Source organism: Anopheles bellator, chromosome 2, assembly GCF_943735745.2.
Source record: "Anopheles bellator chromosome 2, idAnoBellAS_SP24_06.2, whole genome shotgun sequence".
In the NCBI taxonomy this organism is placed as follows: domain Eukaryota; kingdom Metazoa; phylum Arthropoda; class Insecta; order Diptera; family Culicidae; genus Anopheles; species Anopheles bellator.
This window is the reverse complement of record NC_071286.1, coordinates 56,669,018-56,696,222: the sequence shown is the minus strand read 5'-3', so window position 1 is coordinate 56,696,222 and position 27,205 is coordinate 56,669,018. Positions and strand designations below refer to the sequence as shown.

At 47.1% G+C, this 27,205-nt stretch overlaps 1 protein-coding gene across 1 annotated transcript in view; it reads left to right on the top strand.

Moving 5' to 3' along the window:
- Positions 1 to 271: 271 nt before the first annotated feature.
- LOC131210814 (putative uncharacterized protein DDB_G0286901) overlaps positions 272 to 27,205 on the top strand; it is a 40,254-nt gene continuing 13,320 nt past the window's right edge. Inside the window, exon 1 of the mRNA XM_058204107.1 lies at positions 272 to 1,558. Within this exon, the coding sequence (XP_058060090.1) occupies positions 272 to 1,558 (1,287 nt within the window). The remainder of the gene's footprint in view (positions 1,559 to 27,205) is intronic.

The window sequence follows — 27,205 nt, the reverse complement described above, 5'->3', positions numbered from 1 at the left end:
CCCAAATTGGTAACTCCCTGGAGCCACGGGACGCGCATGTAGATTTTTGCACTGCTTAAAACGGCCCTACGAAGCATACTTGGATGAGGCGTTCCTGTCGTTGGAAGAAAGGATTGCTTCGGTGTATAAATAATAACCTTAAAAAGGGGGTCATCTTTTAGGATCCGCCTGAACTGAAGGACTGAGGCTAATTCGTGAGGGATTGCCGGAGAGTGAAGTAAGACCGGGCAAGCCAAAGGCAGAGCAACCTCTTAGCAGCAGCAGCAGCAACATGGGCACGGTACTGAGCTTTAGCCCACGGGAGCGTCGGCCGATCTACTCGACGCACCACCACAGCGCCGGCACGCTGTCGTCGTCGAACTCGGCCGACTTTCCGCTCAACAACTACTCGTACGAGCAGCTGAACAACGCGAAGAACCGGGAGAGCGTGGGGCAGGGGAAGCCGCCCAATCTGATTCAAACGGTGCCTAACAACAACAACAACAACCATGGGTTGAGTAAGGACGACTGCAAGAACAACAACACCAGCGCGAACAACAACACGGCCCACGGCACCGGCGGTGGTAGCACTGGCGGCAGCGGTGTCGGTGGCGGTGGTGGAGGTGTTGGTGGTGTCGGTGGAGGCACCGGGGGCAGCGGCGGTGGCAACAATAACAACAACCTGCTGAACAACATCACCGGCAGTGCGAACATCAACAACATCAACAACAACATCAGTGGCACGAACAACAACCATATCGGGGGCGGCAACCTGAACGGCAACAGCATACAGGAGCGGAACAACAGCAACAACGCCGACAGTGCCCGCATCCTGTCGGAGAAGAATGCGCTGGAGAAGAACCTGAAGAAGCACTCGCTGTTCATCAACGCGCTGTCCTGGAAGCGGCTGGCGGCCTCGCACGGCAAGAAGAAGCTGGACAACAACAACAAGAACAAGTCGGCCAACCTGGCGACGGTGGCATCGTTCCGGACGCCGCTCACCGACACGATCCACCCGCTGCTGGACAAGAACAAGAACCTGCAGCAATCGCAGTCGTTCACGCAGACGATCAGCAGCCAGCAGTTGCAGCAGCAGCCACCGGCGACGATCGTGCTCAATCAGTCGCAGGCTCACCACCACCATCACCAGCAGTCAAGTTCGGGAGCCTCCAGCGGCGCCGGTGGACAGCAGACGGCGTCGGTGGTGGGGCTGGCTGCGGCCACGGCCATGGGTGTTGTTGCCGGTCAACAGCACGGCCAGCTGATGGTGGCCCAACAGCACCAGCAGCAACAGCATCATCATCATCAGCAGGCCGGCGTGTACTTCACGCCCGGTGGACCGAAAGCGTTGCTCGCGCTGGACCTGGTGCGGGCCAACAACACGAATCCGCTCTCGCAGCCGGACAAGCTGGCCACGAAGCTGCCCCTGCAGCTGCCGATGCCACTGCAACCGATCGTCAACCAGCAACATCAACATGGGCCGCCGCCGCATCCGCAACAGCAGCATCACCTACAGCAGGGCGGTACGATTCCCCAGCAGTTGCACCATGGACACGGACCCCGGAAAACGGTCATTCAGGTAGGAGGCATGATGTACTGATCATTGGGGAGAACTTTAAAATTACCACCGCAAGGTGGATGAATCTGAGTTCTAAGACATAAGGCTTCTTGGTTTAATCCAAAATTCATTAGCGCTCGTCGGAACGGACTTCCGTAGCAATGGAAGTAATTTGTTCGACATGGAAAGATTTTAAACATTAACCGCCCCATTGTTTTTCCTTTTTTCGAGTCAGCAAATGGAGTTTATGAGAAGCAACTTTTCAACAAGTCCGTAGCTTAGTCCACGCAATTGGACCAAGGACCTCGGGAAAGTGGGACGGCAACGAACGGAGGCTATGAATTATGCAAGAATCTTGTGAATATGTATTACATATTTAGCAGCTATTATTGGCACGGCTCAACACCGGTCGGGGTGCGCGCAGTCGAAGTCATTTGGGAAAGCTGTAGCTAGGAAGCGTCCTTGCTTTATGCATTGCCGAACGCCAATTGAGAAATTATGCCGTTTTATCTCTCGAGTTGCGTTTTTGTTTCGAGTTGCTCTCGACTGTATGAAAGTGACGTTGCATAACTTGTTCCATTGCGGTTCGTTCGTCGCTATCTGGCAAGGTTGGTCATTTATATTACTGTTTTGTGTTTGGTGAATATTTCATTAGCCTATCTTTATGCCGCTGACCATTGCTGTGCCCGAGTCCCCAGAAAAAAAATCATAATTCTGTTCGCCACAAACAAATGGAGTCAACGAAAGCCACAAAGTGAGAGAGAGAGAGAGAGAGCGGAAAATCATTATGTCGACGATTGTTGATGCTTTATTAAATTTCATTCCCAAGGCTCCGATTTGACCTGAATAGCCTCGGAATGTTTGCCTTCCACGCCGCCGCTACTATCTGGTGGTCCTTTCTCCGCGAACCGAACCGTCGACGTGACATTGGAAAATGGCAATGGCGATGCGGTTTATTTAATAGGACACCACACACACGGGTACCGACAAATCACGAGGGCCTTAAATTCTCTCCATAAACTCTGCATTCGTGCTGAATGCGGCGCATTCACGCATTCTGTTGCTCTATGCACACTAAAAAAATCCCGCTTCCCCGTTTTAGGCCGGTCACATGATTTTCCGAAAATCGGAATAGGATTTCCGTAATTCGCTCCGGGATTATCGGTGGCTGAGCGCATTACGATGCACACACTCGCTACAATCTGGCCAGCAGCGGTGAAGAGTCACGTTCCGGTCCCGGAACTTCACTGCACTGCTATGGCTTTGGGGCAGTAATATACCACTGAAACCGTGGCTGAATATGATATGGCAAAGAACCTGATAGGGAGGCTTCATAACAACGACCCGACTTCTTGTGCCTCCGGGGTGAGGAGACGAATCCATTTTTGTTGCTAACATTGCTCGACTGCTGCATGCGTAATGCAACGTGCACTTTTCGGCCGTCCGGACACACAGCACCCGGATCGGGCCAGAGTCAGACGAACATTAACCCAATTTTTGCCCGGTAGTGGTAATAGTCCTCCAGGGGCTCCTTTTGTGCTATCGCACTGTGGCCAACGTTGCGCTGTGTCCCGGCTCACAATGGAAGCCCTGATTGCGGCGATGCCACGAGCGCATACTGTTGGCGTACAAAATACTGCTACCATTTTATTCAAAGCACTTTTTAATACTCCAGTGGTCGGTTGTGTTGTTCATTTTATCATCATGCTTTATTGTTTCTACTTTTGTCTTCCATTGGTTTGACTTGTATTTGTATTTGTATTGGTTCTGATTGTTGCTTTGTGGTTTTATCGACTTTTCAATATTCAGTTTTTGTTTCACATTAATTTCTATGTTAATTAATTGTACATTAATTTTTATACGATTTCGATGGATAAGTGCGTATCATAGTTATGTATGCTTTTTATAGAAGCAAGTAACGTTTTTTACGGTTACCTGCACTGTTTCTGAACTTTCCAAATTTCTGAGCACAAACGTTAAATCAATATTTTAGTCGAACTTCGGAGCAAAGTCGTTGTCGGGAGCGTCTCCGTTCGGCATGCAACTGTTGCTGCTGGCCATTGTTACAAATTTCATCCCTTTGCAACGGTCTGACACTTGAGCGTTGTACGAGCATTTGCCAGGTCTTTCCCTACGCCGTGTCGCGTAATGATGGCACAAGGATAAGAGCACCAGGGATGAGAGATGAGATGGTCGATCGGAAAATCTATTCATAGATATCCGCTCGGTTATGAATCGGTTTTAATTTAGCATCCTTCCACCGACTGGGGGCCGGCGAAGGTACGGGTGAAGAAGATCCTTGTGCCCGGCCGGTGTATGCGATATCCTGGTTGCGCCATTTGCTGCACCATCACGTATCACTCGCACCGATGTCGACAACCGACCGATACATGCTGCTTCTGGTGTCGATTTACTTTGTAACGATTGACGTCGCCGAGGGTCTGGGACGCCTGGGATCGAGGGTCTGGATGATGTATACCCTCTCCGACAACCCGACCCGCGCTGCGGATCCTAAACACGTCGTCGGGAAATAAAATCCTCTTCCTCTTGACTAATGTTCCAGCCGCCGACGGGGGGCAACCATACGGATGTAGCGAAGGGTCCTTTTCGTTATTTATGCTCCAAACGGTGACGTTCTGCCCCCTCCTCCCTCCCACCACACATAGACACACTTATGTAAATTTGTTCTTTATCGTCCTGAAATCGGCCCCAGAGGTCGGTGAGGACGATCTGAAGCAGTCGCCGCCATAAGCACGCACGAACGTAAGGGGCCCCGTGACTCCGGTGGTGTACCGGTGTTTATTTATAACCCACCGACCAGTGCACACATACACACGCACACATACACTAAACACCTGCGCACTAATGGCGTTGGCCGTTGTTCGTGCATCGGACAACGAGCTGTAAAAATATGGAAATTGGAAAATATCCTTACCGAGCCATCGTGGGCCGCGTTAGCCGGACCCGTTGCTCGTCGCCCGTCGGGGAAGCATGTGTTGGTGAGCGTATTGCGTAAGATGCGCGTTCTTACGAACACCAAACCGTGAGTATCCCACTAGTGGCCTGAGTGAAAGCGTTTTTGATTTTTCTTAAAGGATTCCCGTGGTTTCGTTCAACTTCAACTTCAACAAGTTCAACTACTTAAAATTCGTCCTAAAAGTCGTCATTATTTAACACTTTTCTAAGGGTAATTAAGCATCCTCACTATTTTAGCAGCGTTTGAATAATTTTACGTTTAATTTTGACATCAACTGCACAGCAGAAAAAAATATATAGCAAAAATCAATTCATCTTCGTCTGTCTGAAGCTTAGACTTCAAATGCTTATAGCTTCTATAGAAGAGGGATTGATGCCATTTCAAGCATTCATTCTCTTGACATTTCTAGATCGGTGTTTGAAAATGTTGAAACCTCAATTGGTGTTCGTTTTATTGGCGAAATTCGGTGAACGACTAAAATGCATATGGTTTAATATGTTTTGGACCATGCCAATTTGTTCTTGAAAATGAATTTTCACTACAATTGTTAAACGATTTTTAAATATTTCTGTCGTTTGGTGAGAACTTTCTTTGACTTTTTCATTGGATTATTGTTGCCAAGATATTTACAGCGAAACAAGTATCTAAAGTATCTCTCAAAAACCAAACGACTCATGATGGCATAATTTATGCAATATCGAGACTACTTCTCCTGCTGTCATGCTTTTGACCAATTTCTGTCAAATTATCGCACGAAAGCTCCCCCAGCCAGCTGCGGGTTTTATTTCGCAAAAATGATAATCAACGCTACTACGGCCCATCGATGGCTAGGGCTATGAATCGATCGAACCGACGACATGATTGCTTCATTATGGATGAAATTTTTGAAGCACTTGGTTTCGGTCAATAATTCTACTATTGTCACCGCCCGTCACGATGGAAGTCGATTGGAGCCGGCTGTAGGGTTTGCGTCATTAAAAAGGTTTCCTTTTATTGCTGCGTGCTTCGGGCTCCAATATTAGCTTCCCATTAAACACCTGGACCGGCTGAAGCCACAGGGTGCCGCCATCGATCCTGCGCCTCTCGCGAGACCGCGTGCCATCGTATCGATTTCACAACCATTCCCGGCCCGGCCCGTGAACTGGCGCAGAAGGACCGCACTTTGTGTATTTATAAATAACCATTATCGTTTTTATGACGTCTTTCAATCACAACAGTTACTTCTCGCGCGCGCTGACAAATGGTACTTGAGGTGCCTGGGGTCTGGAAAAGTTTTCAAGGAGCTCAACTTACAGTAAACACATTCCGGTTGGGTCCGTGTGCCAATTGGATCGCGATGTCTGGGCTGACGGGGATAGAACACCGAAAAGCGCGAGGTTCTGGACCGTTCTATCAAGAGGCAACTAAACTCGAACCGTTAAACTGTTGATTCAGCTGGCAGTAAATCACAATATGTTGTGGACTTTGAAGTTTTCCCATTCACCAAGCTGGCCCGGGCCTCGTGGACCGCAAGCCAAAGCGGTAAGCAACGGCAACTTTGGTCAACTTTGACGTTCGCTGTCAGGGCCGCGAAATCATTCATCATCGAGATGGGCTCGTAATAGAATGATCCTTGCAAAATGGTGCCGAGGGCGTAAGAAAATTAGCGGCCCTAAAGGGCATCCGCCTTGGTCCGCCTCTAAATCTCGACCCATCAAAATCAAAACCCGATTTCTGGACGACCGCTGAAAAGCCGCCGACGCCGCCCAATGTCATTTCGGGCGATAAACATCCGGTAAAATCCGATCCGGTGACACGGGCTTTGACTTGCAGGGGCAGATTACTTTGAAAAGACATTTTCGCCCCCAAAAATCTGATGCTTCCGTAGCGGTTTCGTGGGTTTTGCAGAGTAGAGTAGAATATTAGATCATTCCTCGTCACCAGAGTCGGTTGCGCGATGTTCGATGACGAAGATGACGATGATGACGATGATGATGATGTCGGCGAGATTGGACCCGCAGATTTTGTGTGAAGAAGTCGGACCGAGGACGCTTAAGACGCTAACGAACCAATTGAACCGTTGAGCGTTCCGTGGGTTTGGTCCGTTATTTTCTTTCAATTTTGCAGACGCAGACGACAGGAATCGGCCTTGGATGCGGCGGCTCGCTAACACCCTAGACCTCGATTAATACGAAATGTAAATAATGCCTCAGACAGAAGGACAACAGCAGAAGGAGCTTTTCGGTGGTACTGGGTGGGCTACTCTAGGCCAAAACCAAAATATGTCTCCGGCAACTTCGGCCGATCGATTCTGCTCGCAGCGATCTTATCGATTCCATCGAAGCTTTGTCAAGTTTGGCTCCAGCTCTGCATCTTTCATTACGGAATCGGCAATTCGGCCGTAACCTCGATTCATTACTTGATTGAATCAGAAAGTGGTCCTTAACCGTAATCGCTGCTCGGTGACGTTCTCCGAGTTATCACCATATTGTGTTATTTTTAGCTTGGAATGAACCAAAGTTTGTTGTCTTCGATTTTCTTATCGGTTTATTTCACCACACAGAATGTTTGTGTTATAGAGTTGATTATTGGGTTAAGTGGCTCCGAATTTGGTAAAGGGCAAATATCTTTATTAATAACACATATACAAATAACTCTTGAACGATTCTAATGTGGACCGTCCCGACTGAGTGGTTAATGCCGTCATCATTTTCGATTCCGCTTCGCTGCTTTAGCTTCTGCTAAAGCTTCTGCATTTGTGAAACAATAAAATGCGCACTAAAAACTTTCCACTTTCGCACACCAACTTCGGATGTTAACTCCCCGAACCCCCGGACCGACGGCGAGCATGGAAATGAATTTGGCAATGAACTTTATGATTTCATTTGCGGGCGCCAATCGGGCACGGTGCGCGGAATGGCGGAACTCTGGGCCCGGTCTATGCTTTCCGGGCGATGTCCACCGAAGCGGACACTAAACCGGTTTTCCTACTCGGTGGCTTCCGCCCCCGGGGCTTGGGCATCGTTAAATTATGAGGTTCGGAAAACAATTTGATTTCCGCACACCGCGGGAGACCGAGCCGAGGTCGAGGTAGCAACAGGATACAGAGTACCCGGTGCAAGAAGCGGCTCGACCGGTGGGTGTGTTAAGATATTTGTTAACAAACTTCCTACGGTAGCCGTATCCTGTTCGGTAGCCACCGCAAGATAGTTGCTCGAAATTGGACCCGTGGAGCTCTGGTTCTGCAAACTCTCTCTCTCTCTCTCTCGCCGTGTACGGTTCATCTTCCGACGCAGTCCTTTCCGGAGAGCTCACCTTGCAAGCAATCCCGATTCTCGGCACAGGAACCCAAAACCATCCCGCGATCCAATGTCCAAACGGGTGGCAAGTCCGTGATGGTCGCAGTCCTGCGGCCCGCAGCTGTTGGTTGGTGAGGAGACTGAGAATTGGTTTTATCGATCGGAGGTTTGCGAACTTTCCGGTTGTTGTCCTTTACTGAGGTCAACCGATCCTTTCCTCGGAACGGGGAACGGTTGCGGTGCCTGGAACGTGTCCCCTGAGTGCAGCCAGCGTCCACCTGGTCCTGGATTACGTAAGAGGAGGTTGAGCCGCCGAGCCGGCGATGAAGTTGATAATTTTACTGCCAGTTACACGCGGAAGGATTGCCTAGCCTGGTCATTCTGCCCGCGGCCATTGTTGCACAGGTCCAGGTTAGTAGCGGAGGTAATTAAACTTTTGCACCAAATCCTGACCACCTGGAACAAATAAATTAAGTTTTGGAACGAAATAACCCGGAACGAAATCTTTCGTTCCGCCAACGTCGCCTTTGAAGCGTGAAGACATTCCGTGCTCCGTTTGACTACTGTTGACTGTTTTTGCCGAACCTGGACTCCGGGTTGTAATAATGTTCGATCTAATGTGTTGATAAGATTTAAAAATTACACGTTCAACCACTGCTTTTGCTGCTTTCAGTGGGTTTTGGGTAATGTAATTTGACGTTCCTGGCACGTTGCAGCGATTCGTTAGGGCGCACCTGGCGAAGGTAATCATTTGAAGCTAGTTCTGCTTGTGCACATGCCATTTATCATTAGCGTTGGAACCAGAAATGGGGCCGCCGCAACAGTGTCAAATCTGGAGCCAGCCGAACGTTGTAATTGACACAATCGACAGCGGCTCTCGATGATGTTATGACGTAATTGGCAAATAATTGAACGACTGCTTTGCTGTAGTAATAGCTTCACCATGAAATGACGCCTTGAGTTCTTAGTCAGAAAATCCTATCGCCGGGCCCGGTAATGTATGTAGCTTACTACCACCAGGTTGATGGATTGTTTGTTTCAGCCGTTGCGCCATCGGACGTAATTTTCTTACCATTAATTCTGCTTCCTTATCGCTTCTGCTGCGCCATCATTTTCCGCCGCTTCAGGTATGGAAAACCCAATTCTTTCTTTTTCGTTGAGTCGTGGCTACGAAGCCGGGTCTGTTGGGACCCTTTTTATCTCACGCCATTTTTGCGTCGCTATCTCTCCCATGAGGGAAAACTATTTATGCGATCCTGCCACGGCTCGGATACGCCGTCTGTCAGCCATTAAAGGAAGGAAAATTCGATTAAATTCAATTGCACCGTAGGTGCGCGGCGTCGAACCGGCGTTCCATTAAATGGCGGGCTTTGAAAGCATTAACTTCCATCAGTAGCATTAGCTGCGCTGCTCGGTGGCGCTGCTTTTTACACTTTTGCCCTCCTTTGTGGGGAATCCATTTGCATGCTGATAATGCGTTGCGATGCTCCGCGACTTGCGGAGCGCAAAGCCCAAAATAGATAATTTAACAAAAACAGCGTTGCTGGCCTCCCGTAGCCGGTCTGAATTGTTGCGTATTAGTCCTTCGTTTTAAATTAGCAAATGGCTGGCCGGCTGCTTCTTTTCACGCTAGACGCTCTGGCTTCCCGAGGCTGGTTTTTCCCCTAAATCGCGTCTGCTGCCCGATCGTAGGTATTTCCATCACCCTCGGACGCCTCGATGAAGCGTAATTACATTGAATAACTTTTCCCGCTCTTGGACTGGCTCGGAAAAGCATGAATTAAATTCCACCAAAAACCGGCCGTCGTTGTTGGGTGCCCTCTTCGCTTCGTTTGATTCCGTTGCTCATTTGCACCTTACGCCGGCGGGCCGGGACCGGGTATCCCTCCGAGAGGCCGGGTCGGTGCAGCCACACAAATGGCCCACGAAGCATGTGATGCGTACCAATGCGGCTTCGGCGCCCTTGGTCGTGGTTGTGTCTTGCACGTGTCACCCCAAAAAGGAAGGGGGCCACGGAGTCTGGCAGACCCGTTTCTTCGCTGATGAGGGGTTGCAGACGCAGACATCCGGACGTGCCGCGGTGCCAGCTCGTCTGGCGTGTTTCCCGCCAGTTCCGCCGGGGGTGGAAAATCCGATAGTCGTCGGTGAATATTTGTCACCGCGTTGATGTTGCCCGGAACGGTCCTGCAGACTGCGTGGGGCTGGGTCTTGCGTGAGAGGGACTGTTGACAAACCTCCACACCCGGGGGCAAAAATACACGTACGCACAAACACTCGTGCAATGAGGTAGTCTGGCGACGGATAAGTCCTGCGTCAATGCAACGTAGACCAAAACCCGGTAGCCCAGCCCAGCTCGGTAATAATCCTTTTTCCCCCGGGTGTCGTGCTCCTGACGTAACCGAAATCCTGATGAGAGGGGATGTTCCACCAGACCAGACATGCTGGGCAAACGGTCCCCCTCATGCTAGTGAATGGATGGAACAGAGAAAAAAACCCTTCTTCAATCCCGAATCCCAGACATCCCGGCCAGCCAGAGTCCCGGCCAGCAAGGGTGAGGGACGGCAGAGCTGTTGTAGGCAATATTTCAACGCGACACCATCATTTCACGGTTCGATTGCAGCGATTGCAGCGTTCCGAATGCACCCTCTCGGAAGGAGAGACGGCGAAATGAATTTTTCAACCAAAGCGACAACGGGGCCGAATGGAGAATGTGGTGGCCGGGACACACCACGCTCCTGAGCTCAGCGGTATTTGGCCAATCCGAGAGTGTTGTTGGTTGTTTTACGTTAATTGAAAGTAAAAAACAAGAAAAATCCATTACATCAATCTGGAACAGATTAGCATCGTTCAGGAATTCTTTTTTACAACACATTGCTTTACGACTCTATAAGCTTCGATTTTCAATTATTCAATAGCAGCAGTGTATGTAGACCACTTACAGGAATTTTTATTAACGTCCCATTTCTACATTTATTCCAATTTACGAAACGTTCCGAGAAATTCTTTTTCGGAATAGCCTTCAACGCGGAGTGGTTGCGGAACGACTTTGATCGAGTTTGTGTCAAATTTATCATGAAACGATATCGAAAATCTGATGCACAATCTTCCTCGCAATGCAAAAACTGAGTCCATCTGTCTGTGTTTCTAAAAAATCGTTTTTAACGCACAGCATTACGCAAACGACATAAAACATTCAAAAAGTTTACTTTGGTTACAGTCTGGCCGTTTGGAAGAAACGCATATGAAGTTTATTATTCATTGTGACGTTGGGATCTATCCCCAAGATTATTTATTTTAACTAAACTTGTCTACTCGCTGGGGTTTAGCTTCCCTGAAGCAGGCCAAGACCGCTCGGTGGTTGGAGCCAGATAAAAGAAGAAACTCGTGTAATAACTGATGCACTGTCTCTATCTCTCTCTGCTGCTGATTTAGAAATAGATTTTAAATGATAGATAGACTTAGGACTCGCCGGACTCACAAGTATTCGAGAAACAAAATGTTTCGCAACATGGTTAACAAATGAAGAACGGCTTTGGAACAGTCATACTAAAATCGGTTGCTAGTATCGCTGTATCTTGCCTGAATAAAGTCTGAGCAATGAATCTTCGGAGCTGCTGAAACCATTATGGAACAATAAACGATGTGAACAACTGCCTTAGAATACTGAGAATACTGTTCCGAGCAAAAATAGGGCATCACTTTCGGATTCACCTAATGGATGTAAAATGTCTGAAGCGGAAAAATTACTCAACTCGGATCGCGTAACCTCCGGGGCGGGGCGTGCGTTTCCCGGAACCACTTCCGGGCTGGTGAAGTGATCGAAGCGATGAATGAAGCGACTGACTTTGGTCTGGCCGGCTTCCGAACCCTTCCAAAAGGGTTGACAATAAAAAAGGCACCTGAAACTGACATGCAAATGGGAGCATTGATTTCGACAATCAATGGCCGTTGTTCCGTTGGCGGGTTGTGGGCTGGGGAGAGGATTATGCTGCCAGCCGATGCCGGGGCCACTGATTGCGGACGACAAATACAATGGGCGTACAATTTATTCGCGAGCAAAAATGGTTGTAGTAGGTGGCTGTACGGAAGCGAACGAATTGTTCTATGTTGGGATGTAAAATGCTCCCTTCTTTTCGCGTTCTCCTAGCAGCAGAAGGATGAGAGAGGTGCAAAACCGGGGTTCAGTGAACCCCGGCGGTCTGGGGTGCGATAATACATGATTTTGCATAACCGCGAGCGGTTAAGGCCGGCCCCGGGCGGGGTCTTCTATTTTTAGCCACTCCAGAGGTGTTTCAAAGAGGCGGCTCGACAAGATGTGCTCCTGAACGAGGAGACGATGACGATGATGATTATGCTCTTGTTGCCATTGTTTCAGCGACCGACAAGAGAAGTTTCCGGGTGAACCCCAGCCTACCGGGAGGTGATTTCGGGATTGTATTTGGCCACTGGGCCGTGCCGAAAAGCCCGCGTGTCGCGTGCAAATTATGCTGCATTGTAAGGGTTTATGTTCTTACTTCAATCTGTAAGAGCAATGCTCCTGATTCGGCCCTGACAGACGAAAGACACCAGTCTCCTGGGAACACGTATTGTGTAGGATCGTGAAGGGGCTTACAATTTCATCTTCAAGTATTACCACCGCCCACAGTACCATGCGGGTCCGTTCCGACCTGCGTCTCGTGCGTTTAAAGTGTACACTCTCGAGGTGGAACCTTTCTTTAATATTTTTATGCCACGCGGAACATGCGGCACAGCATCTAGTCGCATCGCAGCCACGTATGCGCCCGCTGTCAGGAGATTAAAATACCAGCAAAACAAAAACCCAATATCGTCTGTCCGGATCTGCGCGTAGTTTGCATGCTGTGTCGGTACATCGTCGCCATTAGGTAGTGTAGTGTGCTGATGCCCTACCGGGCAGTTCCGCCGTATATGGTCCTTATGTCTTGACTCTCTCCCATCACACTAAGGTTGGCAATTACAGCGGGGATGCGGATCGGTGTGGTAGGTCGAATTTATCGCTGCGCTGGGTACTCTTATCCTGGCGGAGAACAGGCAGAAAAGGCACCACTGTGCTGGCCCCGTTTTTATTATGCATCGTTCCGAACCGGGAAACCGGGAATAAGGACTCGTTGGATGCACAATTTCCGTTATTTATCGGTACGATTTGCTCTGTCGATAGTTTGCAGTTCGAGATGAAATGTGGTGCGATTTGCGAACGTGCATTAGTTATGAAATACATTAGAATGATGGCGTAAAGCTCTCTGTATGAGAGTGCATAAAGCAAGCATCATATACATTGAATTAAATCTGGAATCATTTCTAGAGTTTACTGCTCCAATTTAACATTTCCAACGGTATTTTATTGTTTCCCTGTTGTTCATACCGATCATATAAATTTTTTCAGTTAAGTTGAAGTAGCAGACATCATTACATATCCTTGTCCGGTTGTTGCTGTGGCTTTTTATAAAAATACGTTGATTATTAACAAACTAAATTTGGTTCAATTGTTTGAAATGATGTTGAACAATGGATAAGTGGGCAATGGTAATTAATCCCCCGTTTTCGTTCCAAAATTTAATCGAAACATGAGTAATCAACATTTTTTGTCATCGTAATGGAGTCGTTTTCTGTTAAATAATGCAACTTACGAGCCTACGTTTTTGATCACCTGTATACGTTTATTCCACTACTATTTTGCATAAGTACTGTACCTCTGGCGCAAATGAGATTGTAATTCAATGAACAGCGGTTCTTCCACGTGTCCTGCGCTTGGGCGACAAGTGTAATTTATTCCGAATCTTGTTAGTATAGTCATGTAACCAGTTTCCCAGTACCAGCGATACAAGTTCGATCGATCGATAATTTTATTGACATTGCTCACAAATGAAGCGCAAATCGAAATCGAACAACGAACCGCGGCGGAACCGCGGAGACACCCACAGTAAGTTCGGTTTGGTTTGGTTGGCATGAAACTTGATACCAACAAACACTTGAGCGTGCCGTTACCACGTACCGCAAGTGGTTGAAGAACTTCCGACCGCCATTTGCGTACTTCCAGCTATTTTATGCTATTTTATAGAGCTGTTGGTCAGATTACAGAATTCGGTCGAGGTAGTTGTGAGTATTTTTAAGCCCCGCAAATTTGACGCATCTCACACACGGTTCGGAGCGTTTTCCAGAAGGTCCCTCTCCGTCTGCCATGTGTGAAGACAAGCTTCGTCCGGCAACAGCAACATCGAGCGAACAGATGTCGGCCGTCGTCGTCGGCTTTGGCGGCACGGAAGCACCGTAAAGAATGAATATTCTCCGCGGCAGCCGGCAGCGTGTGGCGTGAAGGATTACGGCCATGTGCCTCGTGGCGTCGCAGTTTGTACATGTCGCGCAAAAAGTGCTTTGCTAAGCTCATAAACCGCGAACGTGCTCGCGTCCGTTCCGCGTGATAGTTTCACGCGCCACCAGGCGTCTCCATCGAGCCCCGTCTCGGCTCGGCGTTCCAGTTTTCTGCCGGTTTGATCCGGTAAACGGAATACCCAGAACGAAACACACGAAACGAGTGTTTTCTTTTTCCGTGTTCTCCGCGTTGCACTTTCTTCCGGGAAAAAACCGCAATGTTATCATTTCATCGCGGCCTGCCCGATGCTTCGGTGGTCGGTCGCGCCTCATGGGGCGGGTTTTTCATTTATTTACGTTGGACGGAAGATTTCCGCGGAACACGGATCGACACGGGCGGAGCATGGATTCGCTGTTTGTGAAGAAACACAATTCACGGGTCGCACCGCGGCTGAATGTGGGGCTGAATAAATAATTGAGTTAAAAATATACTATTTCTTCGTCAGTTTTGTTCAAAGTGGAACAAAAAAGGCAGAAAACCCCTTCGAATCGAAGCAAAATGGGAGCAGAAGGTTGGACGTAAAGAATGTTGTAAATCACAGAGAAGAGGAATGCGGCGTTCATCCTGGACATCCTTTAAGAATGGAATATTTTAGCGTGAAACACAATTGGTAAAAATGACAATCTCCCTGCGCCGAGCAAACGACTACAAAAGCGACAGAACGTTGGGCTGGTCAGAACTTTGTAGAGTACATTTTTATTAAATCAGTCTCCGAAAGGAAGAAAGTATCTGCTCTAGAGAGAGAGTGTACTTGTTACTGTGCGGTCTTTCCACCCTTGAGAGCGGGTTTCTTTTTGATAGATCTTACAAAAGAAAGAAATCTATCCAAGAGATGCAGCATAAATTTTAGTCAGACTTACAAATAATCACCACTTATGTAGGTGGACAGGTAATGATTGCAAGAGACAATAAGGGCCCGCAGTTGTCTCCGCAATTGTGTATGAGTTGACCTCAACTTCTGGAGAACTCCTGGATTTATTCCTTTATTTGAGTAAATTAAGAAAAAAGTATAGCATCGCAAACGCTAGTAAATTTGTAACATCAAACCTACAGCTAGACCGCACATTGTAAAACCTATTTAAATTACCCCAGGCACTTGGGCCAAGTCCTAAAAGTTCCCGCTACCATTGAAGGGTCAAAGTAGCGCTTACGGCGCTATCGAAGCGTAAAGTCGCCCTCAGGTGCCCCAAAGGCTTTAAGCAGGGCGGGAAGAAAATAGATTCTTATTTTTAAGTGAGACGGATTTTCCGATCGATTTGAGCGGAAATTGGGTGAACAAAACAAAAAAGCCTCGGCCCTCGCCCAAGGGCTTAAAGGGAAGGGCGAGAGCGCAATCGCTCCCTGACTCCGCCCAGGATCGCACGTGTTTCCACCGGACGTTGGCACGGCGGGCTTTGACGTCAGTGGCCATCCTCCCCAGCCGCGATGACATTGAACGAGTGGCGCTCACCTTTCCGGGGTGAGCTAGAAATTGATGGCCGTAATGAATGAAGTCGTTGGAAGTCGCAGGGGAAGCGCGGTCAGGACCAACGGCCTTCGAAATCGAAAATCAATAACCATTTCCTAAACGTGCCCCGCGCACCGGTAAGCGGCCCGGTGGTGGCCTCCACTGCCGGCCATGGCCAGTCCTTCGCCAAAACACTTCAACGTCTATCGAGCAGTCACTCAATGTCGGAGTCCTTAGACCTGTAGGCCGCTGGCTGTTCATAATTCCCCGAAAAAAGACGAGCGGAACACCGAAACACCAGTGTGCTCTTGATGAACCTTCAAATCGGGCCGGCTTTTTGGTGGCGGTGACGATTTGAGGACTTCATGCTCTTACCGTTGGAACGTGGATCCGCGTAAATTAATTTGTGTCATTCGCGTCCACGCGAATCGAGTCCAATCGGCGCCAAACTGCGAAACTGTTCGCGAAAAACGGTTATTTCCGATTTGATTCATGGCCTCAGTGACTTGGGGTGACATCAACTACGGCGTAGTCTCCGATGATTTGGTTTTGACATTTCGTAAGGTCTTTCACCGTGCCGGTGAATCCCGGTGGAGACTTTTGTCGATGCAGAACTCTCGAGGGTTGATCGAAATTGTATCAGCTGCGCGGAATCGAGAGCGACTAACTTCCCGATTATCGGACGGTTTCCGTACGGGAACCCAATCGAATGATTGCCCTCGGCATGAAATTTAGTTAGTCCATTCATGATTAGTTTTGCATCGTTGAGTATCGTTTTGGCCCAAGGAGTTATGTTGGTTAGGAGATGAAAGGACATGGATAGGACATGAAAAACGTAAACATTGTTTTCGCACCTTTGTTCGTGTGTTTCTTTTATGAATAAGTTATTTTATTTTAACAAAGTCGAACAAAAAATCGATCATTAATCAATTTCAGCCAAAGCCATTAAAACTATCGCGAACAAACTGAGGAAAACCTCCATTCCGTTACAGTTAGCACTAGGTAGAAAATGCTTACGCTTATCTCACCAAGAAGGCAACAGTAAACAACGGTGCGCCGGAAACGGATAATAAAATGTCCGGAAACCTGGATAGGTCCAGAAAACTGAAGGACTAGTGCACAACTCGCGTCGGTCGCACTGACCTGATATGAGGTACCTCAGGGTACACTTGAAAGAAAACGGATATCCCGCACGAAAACCACAGCAACTATCCGAAATGATCCGACGAAAAGAAAGTCTTTGAAGGCAGCATGAAAGGTACGCAAACGATCCATGCTAGAGTTGCGTTATTTACTCTGGTGCATCTCGAAACGGGAAACCTTTCCAATTCCGGCAAAGATCAAAAGTTGCCCACGCTGCTAAAGCTGTATTGGAATTATTTGGTTCACTGAAGCAAGCGTAATCGACTATAAATATGAAACGGAACACAAACTTATCGACGATTGCTAAGATGAACTTCGTAGGGTCTTTCATTTCAGGGCTCCCCAATCCGCCTGGAACAACGTTGTTTAACTTTGGAAGGTTCCAATCTGGCTACGGTTCAATGAAACGCCGTTTTCGCCTAGCTACTCGGCACTCGGCTACTCGGAGTTTTTATATTTAACTCTTTACAAAAGGGTATTGTTAGGTTCAAATCACAAGTGCCCTATTGGTAAATTAATCGCCAATCAAACGTGAATAACAATGAAGCTCCAGTTCTGCCTATTCTAGGCTGTTCAATAAGTTCGTATGGTCGATAACAGAGGGTGCTGCTAAGAGCCTTTTTTTCATCCATCTGACTTCCATCGTTTTCAGACCCAAAAAAATCATGCGTGAAAAGCGTTTTTCATCAAATGATGATGTCGTAACAGCTGCGGAAGCATATTCGGAAGTCCTAGCAGATTATCACTTCAGGGATGGAATTTATAAGTTGGAGTCTCGATGGAACGTTGTAAGTGTGTTGTTGTTCAAGGATGTTATACTGTATAACAAAGTGAATTTCCAACACTACAAATGTGTTTTTCTTATCGAGGCTTTGAATTTATTGAACAGCCTAGTATATTCCTTCAGTTTCATTTCCGCTTTTATGCTTTCGCAAGAACTCTGACTAGGTTTCGATCATGTTTTCTCCTTGTGCTACTGATCAATACATACAGGGGCACAATTTTGGGCTTGACTACTTAATCGCTATCGCTGGTCCGATGGCGTACAACACACTTCCTTGAGTACGCAACCCTCACATTCGCAACGCCTGAAAAATGTCTTCCAAACGTATTCCCAATCCTTTCTATGACGCTCATAAATCAAGCATTCACCATTTTCCGAACGCAATTCCATTGCGCCCGTTACGCATCGAACACGATGGGAACCAAATCGACGACGACGACGACGGGAAAACTCGCCCGCGCGTGCGAAGGAATGTGGACCGGAATTTCCTTTTCTCTTCGATCGGGCTCGCCCGTTGGCGAACGGGGGTGAACCATTTTTCTTTTATTTTATTTTCCCTCTCTCTCTGCCGCCGACCCGCGGCCAGAGTGATTGTCGTGCAGCGGCAACTGCCGGTCGACGACGGGTAAATATTCCGCCGAAGGCAAAGAAGATCAAGAGTGGCGCTGAGCAAATGATGGCATTCCGATGTATGATTCACGTTGCGGCCCACCCTCGGGGCTGCGGTTGGGGCGAAGTGGATTGGAAAACGGGCAAAGGAAGTTGGCACGAAGGGCAATCGCTACAAGCGGACACGTTCCGTGCTTCGGTGCTCCTTGCGGACGGAGCGCGCTAGGTCGCCAGATGGTGACTCATCCAAGCCCCGCGGGGCCATCGTCGAATGCCGAAACATAGTTGGCACCCATCACCACCCCCCACCTCCGACCCACTGTTTTCGCCCCGAGGCTACCGTTGGCACGAAACCCACCACCACGGGTCAGACGGCGTTGGCGTGGCGCCCTTGCGTTGCCTAGGTGTTGGTGGTGCGACTAACACATAAACATAGAAACGGGACCGGGTTGACAGGCCGGGCGTCAAACGTGACGTTCACCACCCACCACCGGACCACCGCGGTATTTGGTGCATTTTCGTAGCCATGGAATTCCGTTTCGACGTCGGTGAAAGCCAAAAAGCCTTTCCATCCCTGGCACGGGATGGAAATCGATAGGACTCTTGCTGGGCAATCGCCGCCGACGACAACGGGGACAATCGGGGAAAGCAGGTTGGCTGGCACTGGCACCCCTTTGGCTCGCTTCCACCCAACTCCCGGTGGCCACCGACCGACGCGTACCACTGATTGGCGACCGAAATCAGAGCCACCGAAATTGTGTTGCAATCATGTGCGCTGGGCCAAAAAGAGGGCCGTGTGGTGGTGGTGCTCGAAGGGCCGACTGCATTTGATGGCAAGACATGTACTTCTCCTTTCCGGGACCCCACCAACACCTCCCAATGGTTGGCATAAATAAATAACAAATGAATAGAAATATATTCCAAACACGCGTCACACGAGCCACGAGGACTCCGAAATGGTTTCGCCTCAATTCGTCTCACTGAAGTTTCCTCACTTTCTTCATTTTTCCCTCCAAAAAGGAGAACGTAATGATTATGGTGATGATGATAATGATGATGATGATAGGGGAAAGAGTACGAAAACTAACCACAGAGTAAGAGGTAACGGACGATCGATCGTCGCTGCGTGGTTTGGGCGTTTCGCATGCATCGTCTCAAAAACGAGGTCTACGAATCGATACACGCGCGGTGAAACTGCAATATGTCGCAATCCTTCAACCGATGGGCCATCTTGAGTTATCACACATAAAAAATGATATTCTCGGCATACTTGGGCCGCAAGGAAAGGAAAAGCATTTTATTTTCCATTATGCTGTACCAGTGATGGCGGCGAACCCGGTTGCATCGTGTAGCATAGACATGGACCTCTGCTGGTGCTCAGCTGGTGCTTTTATTTACTTACATCAGTTTCATTTCCATTAACAAAGCACGTACCACTTTCTCCATCTCTACTCCCAATATCCTCTGAAATGCTCTGGCACAGACAAACTCAAACTTTGTTAAATTTGTTCATGATGCAATCAACTTTGCTTAGACTTGATTAATGAAAACAATCAGCATAGTTTGAACATATTGTGAAAAAAAGAATACAACAATATCAAATAAGTACATAACTGAAAAATATACAAACATTATATGATATGAATTTAATCAAGTTTTCTAAATTTGAATAGTTTTGAAATTGATGCACATTGATGATGAAATCGATTGATGGTTTAAGCATATAGGTGAAACAAAGCTTATTTCTGCAAAATGAAACATCTTATGCAATACGGCAATGAAAAGTTTACTTTGAGTGAATCAAAAATCAATTCAAAACTTTGAATGATAGTAAACATCATTTGCCACTTGATTTGGCAGGCTTATAGGAGAAAGGTTTAAATCTTCATAAATGTAATTTCGAAATACCCATGAATCATCAGATCAGACCGCATATGCTCAACATAAAGTAAATGTTACAACATGCTGACCGTAATGTGTTGCCATTTAACCTCACTTAGGTCCGGAAACATTTGGAGATGAGCGATTGATGATTTGAGAAGAATGGCGAGATTTATCTGCATAATTGAGTCTACGTCGGATGAAATGTACAGAAGAAGCTCATTACCATTTTATTCTTTTCACTAACAGGCAATGATTTGTTGTTGAGATGCTTATCACATGTTTATTCATTCTCTCTGCAGTCGATGTTCCAACAGTTTTAAAACGATGGGCCGTATTTATACATTATCCTCAATAACATAATTACGCTGCTTTTGGATCGTAATAGTTTTTGCGTAATTTTGGTCATACTAGCATTTTGGCACTATTATTAATCATTAAACTATTAATTCTCTAATCATTCATGCGATTTAATCATTTCATGGTTTAACATTCTAATGCTGCCGTCGATTCTATAGTATTATGAAATTGCAACAGCAATTTGCTGACATTTGAGAACTATGTTTTCAGCATCAAAATACCCCCGCGCAATGTGCCGGTGCCTCGAAAGAGCATGAGCCTGACGGGCACGAGAACATATTATCATAACCACCCAATCGCGCACGAAACGGATGTGTTTGTGGCAATTGCGCTTGGGGCACCGTGAACCGTGGACCGAAATGGCGACCATTGGGTGCCCCCTGTTGGCATGGTCGGAGTACCTGTTTGAGTAGTAATGTTGTGATTGGCACACGTACCTTGTTTTTTTGTTCGTTCCCCGATAGCCGTCGACAGCTCTCGGTGATTTACCATTCGCACGTGACGGACCGAACCCGGCCGGCTTCGTGGCTCGTTATTGACGCAAACGCATTGCGAACGGCCAATGGTTGGACATTCACTTTGTGATGATATTAAAATCTATTTGGAAGATTATTGGCAAAAATATGACCGTCACGCAGAGCCGTTTGCTTCCCGCACCTGTGGTTGGATGGTGATGTTTGCTAAGCAGAACAGAGCACCGAATGAAACTGGCATTAAATATTCGGGGTTTCTGGAAGCTATTGGTTATGTATTCAAAGTATTTGTTCCATAAATGTAAATTATGGCGGTGTTTGCAAATGTTCAAACAATATTTAGAAACAAATAGGTTTTGAGCAAATAAAAGAATAATGAAACTTGCTTCAGTCTACTGCAGTTAAGATTGCTGCCTTACAATTGCTTCTTCACAGCCATTGGATGTTCTGGTCAACAATTCTACGATCCATATGTGTTTCACGTTCTTCATAACGGAAATGGTTGTGAGCAATTTGTTTTTCCATTTCACCACAACTTGCGTCGAGTGAAACAAGTCGCAAACAAGGTTTTAGCTTCACCGACTCCAAAGTGCAGATCGCACCGAACCGGAAACCGGGGTTGGATACGCTGAAAATTTTCTCCGTAAAGAACGTTGTTATTTTGCCTGAGCTCGTTTTTACCGGTTTTCACGGAGAAAGTTTTGTAACGGATGGTCAAACATCCGCCGGCTGGCTTCGAAACGATGCGTGTGCCGTGTGCAGAGTTCTGGAACCTCGAAGCACAGCAGTCCGTCCGGATCGATAGATCCTTTGAAGAAGCGGAAAACCGGGCGGATGGCGATGATGTTAGATAATAGAATCAACCTCTCACAGCGCAACATCAAACGCACACATACACAGACACACTTAATCTCCCACCGTAAAGTAGCGTACATTATGTAAATTTATGTTTATGAAGTGAGAGGACATCGCGTGGCTTGGCTGGCTGCGGCAGTGTGACTTCCGTCGAAGTCGAAACGGTGACCACTTTAGCCACCCCTGGAACGTGCACACGTGTGCCCGTTTAGCCGGAAGCGTTGCATTAGCGCAGCACCGGAGCCGGCCACCGGTTATGCTCGGGGAATGCTGGTGGCGCACTGCTCGACAGCGTAATGGCCACTTCTTAGATGTTTGTCTTAGCTTTGTGTCATTTAATGGAAGGAGCTGCACAGTGTCGCCAGGACGTCGCTCGCCAGAGCAGTGTGTGGAACCTGCTCTCGCAGGCTCGCTCCGGACGAATGGCTTTTATCTGCATTCTCCAACCGCCATTGATGTGGGCTCCACGTGCCACTAGCTGCTGGTGGGTCCACGTGTCGCCGCGATCGCCACAAGAATGCACCGAGATAATAGAGCTTAGCGGAGTGTGCCCGAGACCGGCGACAATGGAATCCACGTGTCAGGACGTGCTGGGCTGTAAAGTGAATTTATTTCCGAACGGCTTTAGCATTGTCACGTGTTGGTGGTGAGATGCGCCTAGGATATCAAAAAGGGCGGCATAAATTAGTTCCACCGGGTCAGAGCAACAGTTATTGGAAACGGTGTCTAGGTTGCTTTCGCTAACTCGTTAGGTGAAATCGAACTTTAATCGGCACATGGACGGTTCTTTGCTTGTATTAAACAGTCTTCAGAAATTATGATTCAAGGCATTTTTACAGTGACTTCTTTGTGAGAGTTTCACCTCAATAAATACGGCTTGCCGGATTTGAATGTTTGTAGTAAAATGCTTTTAAGCTACAAACAATTGCACTTCGGACTCCATCAAGCATTTAAGATAAATTTAATAAAATTAAAAGCTTGCGTTGTGGAAAGAGGTTCATAAAGGTCTAAACAGAAACAATAGCCTTCAGATGTAATGGAGCATTTCATTAAAAGCACACTTTCCGTAAGTAATTTTCCTCTCCGTTGGACGCCATTTGCTGCCGCAGATAGTTTTTCTTTTACCCTATTGTGCTTTTGTGTCCTTCTTCGGGACCTCTTCTGACACTGGCGGCGGATGAGAAACTGATGATGACGATCGTCATTCATCGTGTCTGGAGGAAAGCATTTCGTAGCGCCAGCGATTATTGCAATTGCTGTAGATTGCTGTATCTCCGTGGCCATTCGTAACACCTCTCCGATCCGTCCGGTCAGCGTTACGATGTGCGAAGAATAACTTTCACTGCAAAACGCACTAATCCCCGGCCGTGATTACAAAAGTGCACTCTCGGGCATCCGGTGGTGCATGCTTGCCATGGTAATGTAATGATCTGTAGTGGTCTTATTCATCCTCTTGCTGATTTCCTAGACGTAACAGACAGAGCGTAGTATAAAAAGATGAAACTGGCCGTCTAATACAATATATCATGTAATGGAAAAGGGTGAAGATATCTTACTATTTCAGTTTTCATCCCTTTTTTTAGCTATGTTTGTATGTTTAAAAGATGAATAACATTATGTGAAATTATTGAATGATCGTTTTAATCGTTCCGGGAAGCGTAGTCTACACGTGTTCATTTTAATACACAAATGATTAAACTGTAAAACTGCATTCTGTAAATTAAGCACAAATCATCCACCTAACGAGCATCTATATGAAGTGAAGCGCCAATTAAACCACGAATCCCCGAAGTGATATCCTATTAAATGCAACAAAGTTAGCTCGCATAAAGGCATCACTTTTCCGGCCGTAAAAATCCGTTCCTTCGATAATGATTCGCTCCCATTTCGCACAAAGGACGCAGAGTTCACTTTACGTTTACTTCCAATTAGGCACCGGAACTCGTTTCGCTCTTTTACTGCTGACGCAGCGTGCACCCCGCAACTGCAGCGTCCCATCCGCTTGTTTTTTTGCTCCTCCACCGATCGGCAGGATCGTGCGAAGTGCAGAGTTCCCTCGGTTCGATTGATCCGCTCGTCTCGTCTGGCACACTAATTATCGCTAAAATGAGCCAACGGGCAACTTGCAAGGCACACAGAGCGCGCCCTCCCCGGTTAAATGCCTTCATCGAGCGCCTTCTGGAGCGCAATTTCCGTCGTCTCAGAGCCCTGGAGTCTCCGATACGCTTGGAAGGCGGTTGAAGTGTTTACGGTGCTCTACGCATCCAACCAGAGCATGCAGTGCCATTTCCGTTCCGGCACGTTTCGGTCACATCCTGTGCCGGACCGGTGGGTTTATCCGCCCCCCTGGGTTTTTTCGGAACCCTGTGCAGGATTTTTCGTCCATCACACAAGCTGCTAATGGTTGGATCGTGTAAACAGGGCGGCGGCGGTTGCATTAAGTGCTCATGTGAGGCGGAATGATGGCGCGCCCTTTGAATGGTCGGCAGGCGCACCGAACCTCCGAAATGCTAATCCTTGCGTTGTGTTCCTTCGAGCTGCGTACCAACGGAGGAGTGCTGTTTACCAACGCTGCAACGAATCCTGATTACACTTTGCCATGAGTGGAGCTCGCAGTTCTGAAGGACTTGTTGTATGCCGCTGTAATGTATGAAGCAGATTTATTTGTTTGCTGACGAACGGAGGACGTAGCCGAAGTTTAGGCGTACGCAGGCGCCGTACGACGTGATGAATTTGGGCTCACTGTTTTGTGGCAAAGCTCGTGCAAAGCTATTTCCCGATTTCATGATATTTATCGCGTCAAAGCATATTTCTTTTCCAAAAATGTTTTCGCTTTGTTATACTTTATTATTTATCTTGTCCTTATTGTTTTGACTGCAAATCTATTTAGAAAGAGTTATAAGCTATTTAATAATAACATTTGGTTGCCAGTATTCTTTTACTTTGTAATTTTTGTATTTTTTGCCTCATTTTTTAAGGCAGCAATGAGCCATAATAACTTTTAATAGTAATAAGTTTCATACAATAAGAAAAGTCAACTATTTCTTACGAATCCTCATGAATCTGAATAGAAAGAGTCTCACAAATTGTCGGGAAAATTAAGCTTGTATAGTTCATGCCAACTAAATGCTTCTTCATTAAGCCGCAAGTAACCAGTCGGTCTAATTTTGTGCACTTAAAAGACGAATATAATCTCATAATATTCAGATAAAACTAAATCACAGCCCGCACCGCAGGGAAAAAAATTACAAAGAGAGAAGTCTCTAGCCGTGGGCGACAAGCGTTTCACGACCAAGCGATTTCCCCGCTAAGCCAGTGCATTAAATCATCGTCCGCTCGTTGCAAGGGACAAGAAAAGAAAACAGTTCCATAAAATACTGTAATAGCCCGTTGAGGTCCGCTTCCTTTTCATAAAACTCACCCACTCGCTTTTCGCTGGTTGTAAACTTTTATTTCACCACGCACCGCTCCCACCGGAGGTGCTTCGATTTCGCGCAGCTTTTCGGTCGAACCGCGGGAGCTTAGCGCCGTATCCAATTATTACTTTGTCGTCGTCACCGCCATCGCCATCGCCATCGTCGATGGCTTGTGCTCTTCAGGCCCCGGTTCACGGCGCTAAACTCTGGGTTGAAAAATCTGGTTCCGCTCGGTGCAGTTCGGCGCTCCTTGTCATTTATAATCCTTGGCATAATCGCTATCTTACGAGCGTCTCGAGTGGAGTTCTTCGGCGCTGCTGCCGGCGCACTGCCTTGGGAAAGTCTCATCGAGCCCGTCGGGAATTCTTCAACTCATTTTCACTCAAGCTGTTTCTTGGAAGTGTCTTGCAATCGATTGTACGTCACACAGATGGTGCCCCCTTGCTCGTGGCGCTCGTGTTATCGATTTCCATGGCCAGTTGAGAGGTACAAGTCAGCCCACATGGAAACATGGAACATGGAGGCGAAACATGGCGAAACATGGAGATTCAACCAACGTTTAGTGCACAACAAATCAGTAAAGTTCACGTCGCAATCGTTTTTAGGCGCCCAAACGTAAGCTAAACCACTGTCATTAAGAACATTAGTCTTTGGTTAACTCTATTTCATAAGCTCGGTTGGATTCTTGTGGCATCCGAAGAACACAAATCTCATGGACGGTGGGCAATTAATTCGTTGCAGAATTAACTGCGAAAATGGCATTATTATCTGAACGATGTTTTCTTCCTCTTCGAAAACCATTCACCAGAATAATAGATGTCCTTTACATTTTGTAGCCAACTCCAATTTGCATTTACGCTTGTGATAAGCATCCTCTTGCTCGTGTGCTCACGAGAAGGCTATGATATATTTATTATTTTACTTGTCATGTTCCTGGGCTATATTATCATATAAATAGGCTTGGCAAAATCCATAGCATGGAAATACGCTACGTAACGAGGAAATCATTGTTTTTCGTTCGTTCGGTACGAGGAAACTTCATTTTGTGGAATTAAAACAAAACTGGAAAGCAGCACGTGCAGTGATGATGAGATAAGGCCATCAGTATATCCCATGCCGGAACAGGATAATCCCGGTCTGATGAAAAATAATGTTTTCTTTTGCATCCAGAAATGGAACACGAACACACGCGTCGTAATAAACTAGTGTGTAAATAATTGGAATTGGAATAAAAGCGCATCCCACAGCGAGCTAAAGCTTTAAAAGAGCAATATTTAAACAAACATGCTGCGAGTTTAAATCATGTTCCACGTGGTGTTCGTTGATAAATGGTCACATCATTAAACATTTCCGAAGCCGCCCTCCGTCATTACTCACAACACGCATAATTAATACGATCGTTATATCCCCCTCAGCCAGGACAGAAATGAAATGCGATTCGTGCGCTTCCTTTTATCTCTTCTCAGGCCGACGCCAAGGCTCTAGCCATTCTCTGACCCCGGAGCCGGCCAAGATAAATGATATCTTGTGATCGGTCACATTTTTCAACGTTCGATGCCCGATGGCAAAAATGGGGAAAATTGTCCCAAACCGACACAGTCAGTCAGCGCCGGTCGGTAATTGGAACGCCTTCCTGTGTGGCGAACCTTGGGCGTTAGGAATTAGTAGGTGCTACATTTTCACTAATTAAATTTCATCCACGCAACACCGGTTTGCGGTTTGCGACTACCGACCATTGGCCATTTATAAATCGTTTTGGCCGTGGGCACAATTAGCGAGCTCGTGTTCCTTCGCACCGGAAGCGCGATCCTTCCGTTCATTCCAACACGCGTTGACCGCGTGCTCGCCAGAATTCTTGCCATTAATTTCGGTCGAGATTTTGTACGGTTGCCACATGAAAAATGCACAAATACCGGCACACCTGCCGGCCAGCTGTTGAATGGAGCGGGAAAAATGTGCTTTTAAAATGTAATGTAACAGTCCGGGTCTGGTGCAGCAGAAACCAAGTTGATTCAGCGTTCTTGGGCCATCAACGGCCAACGTTCGTTCTTCATTTG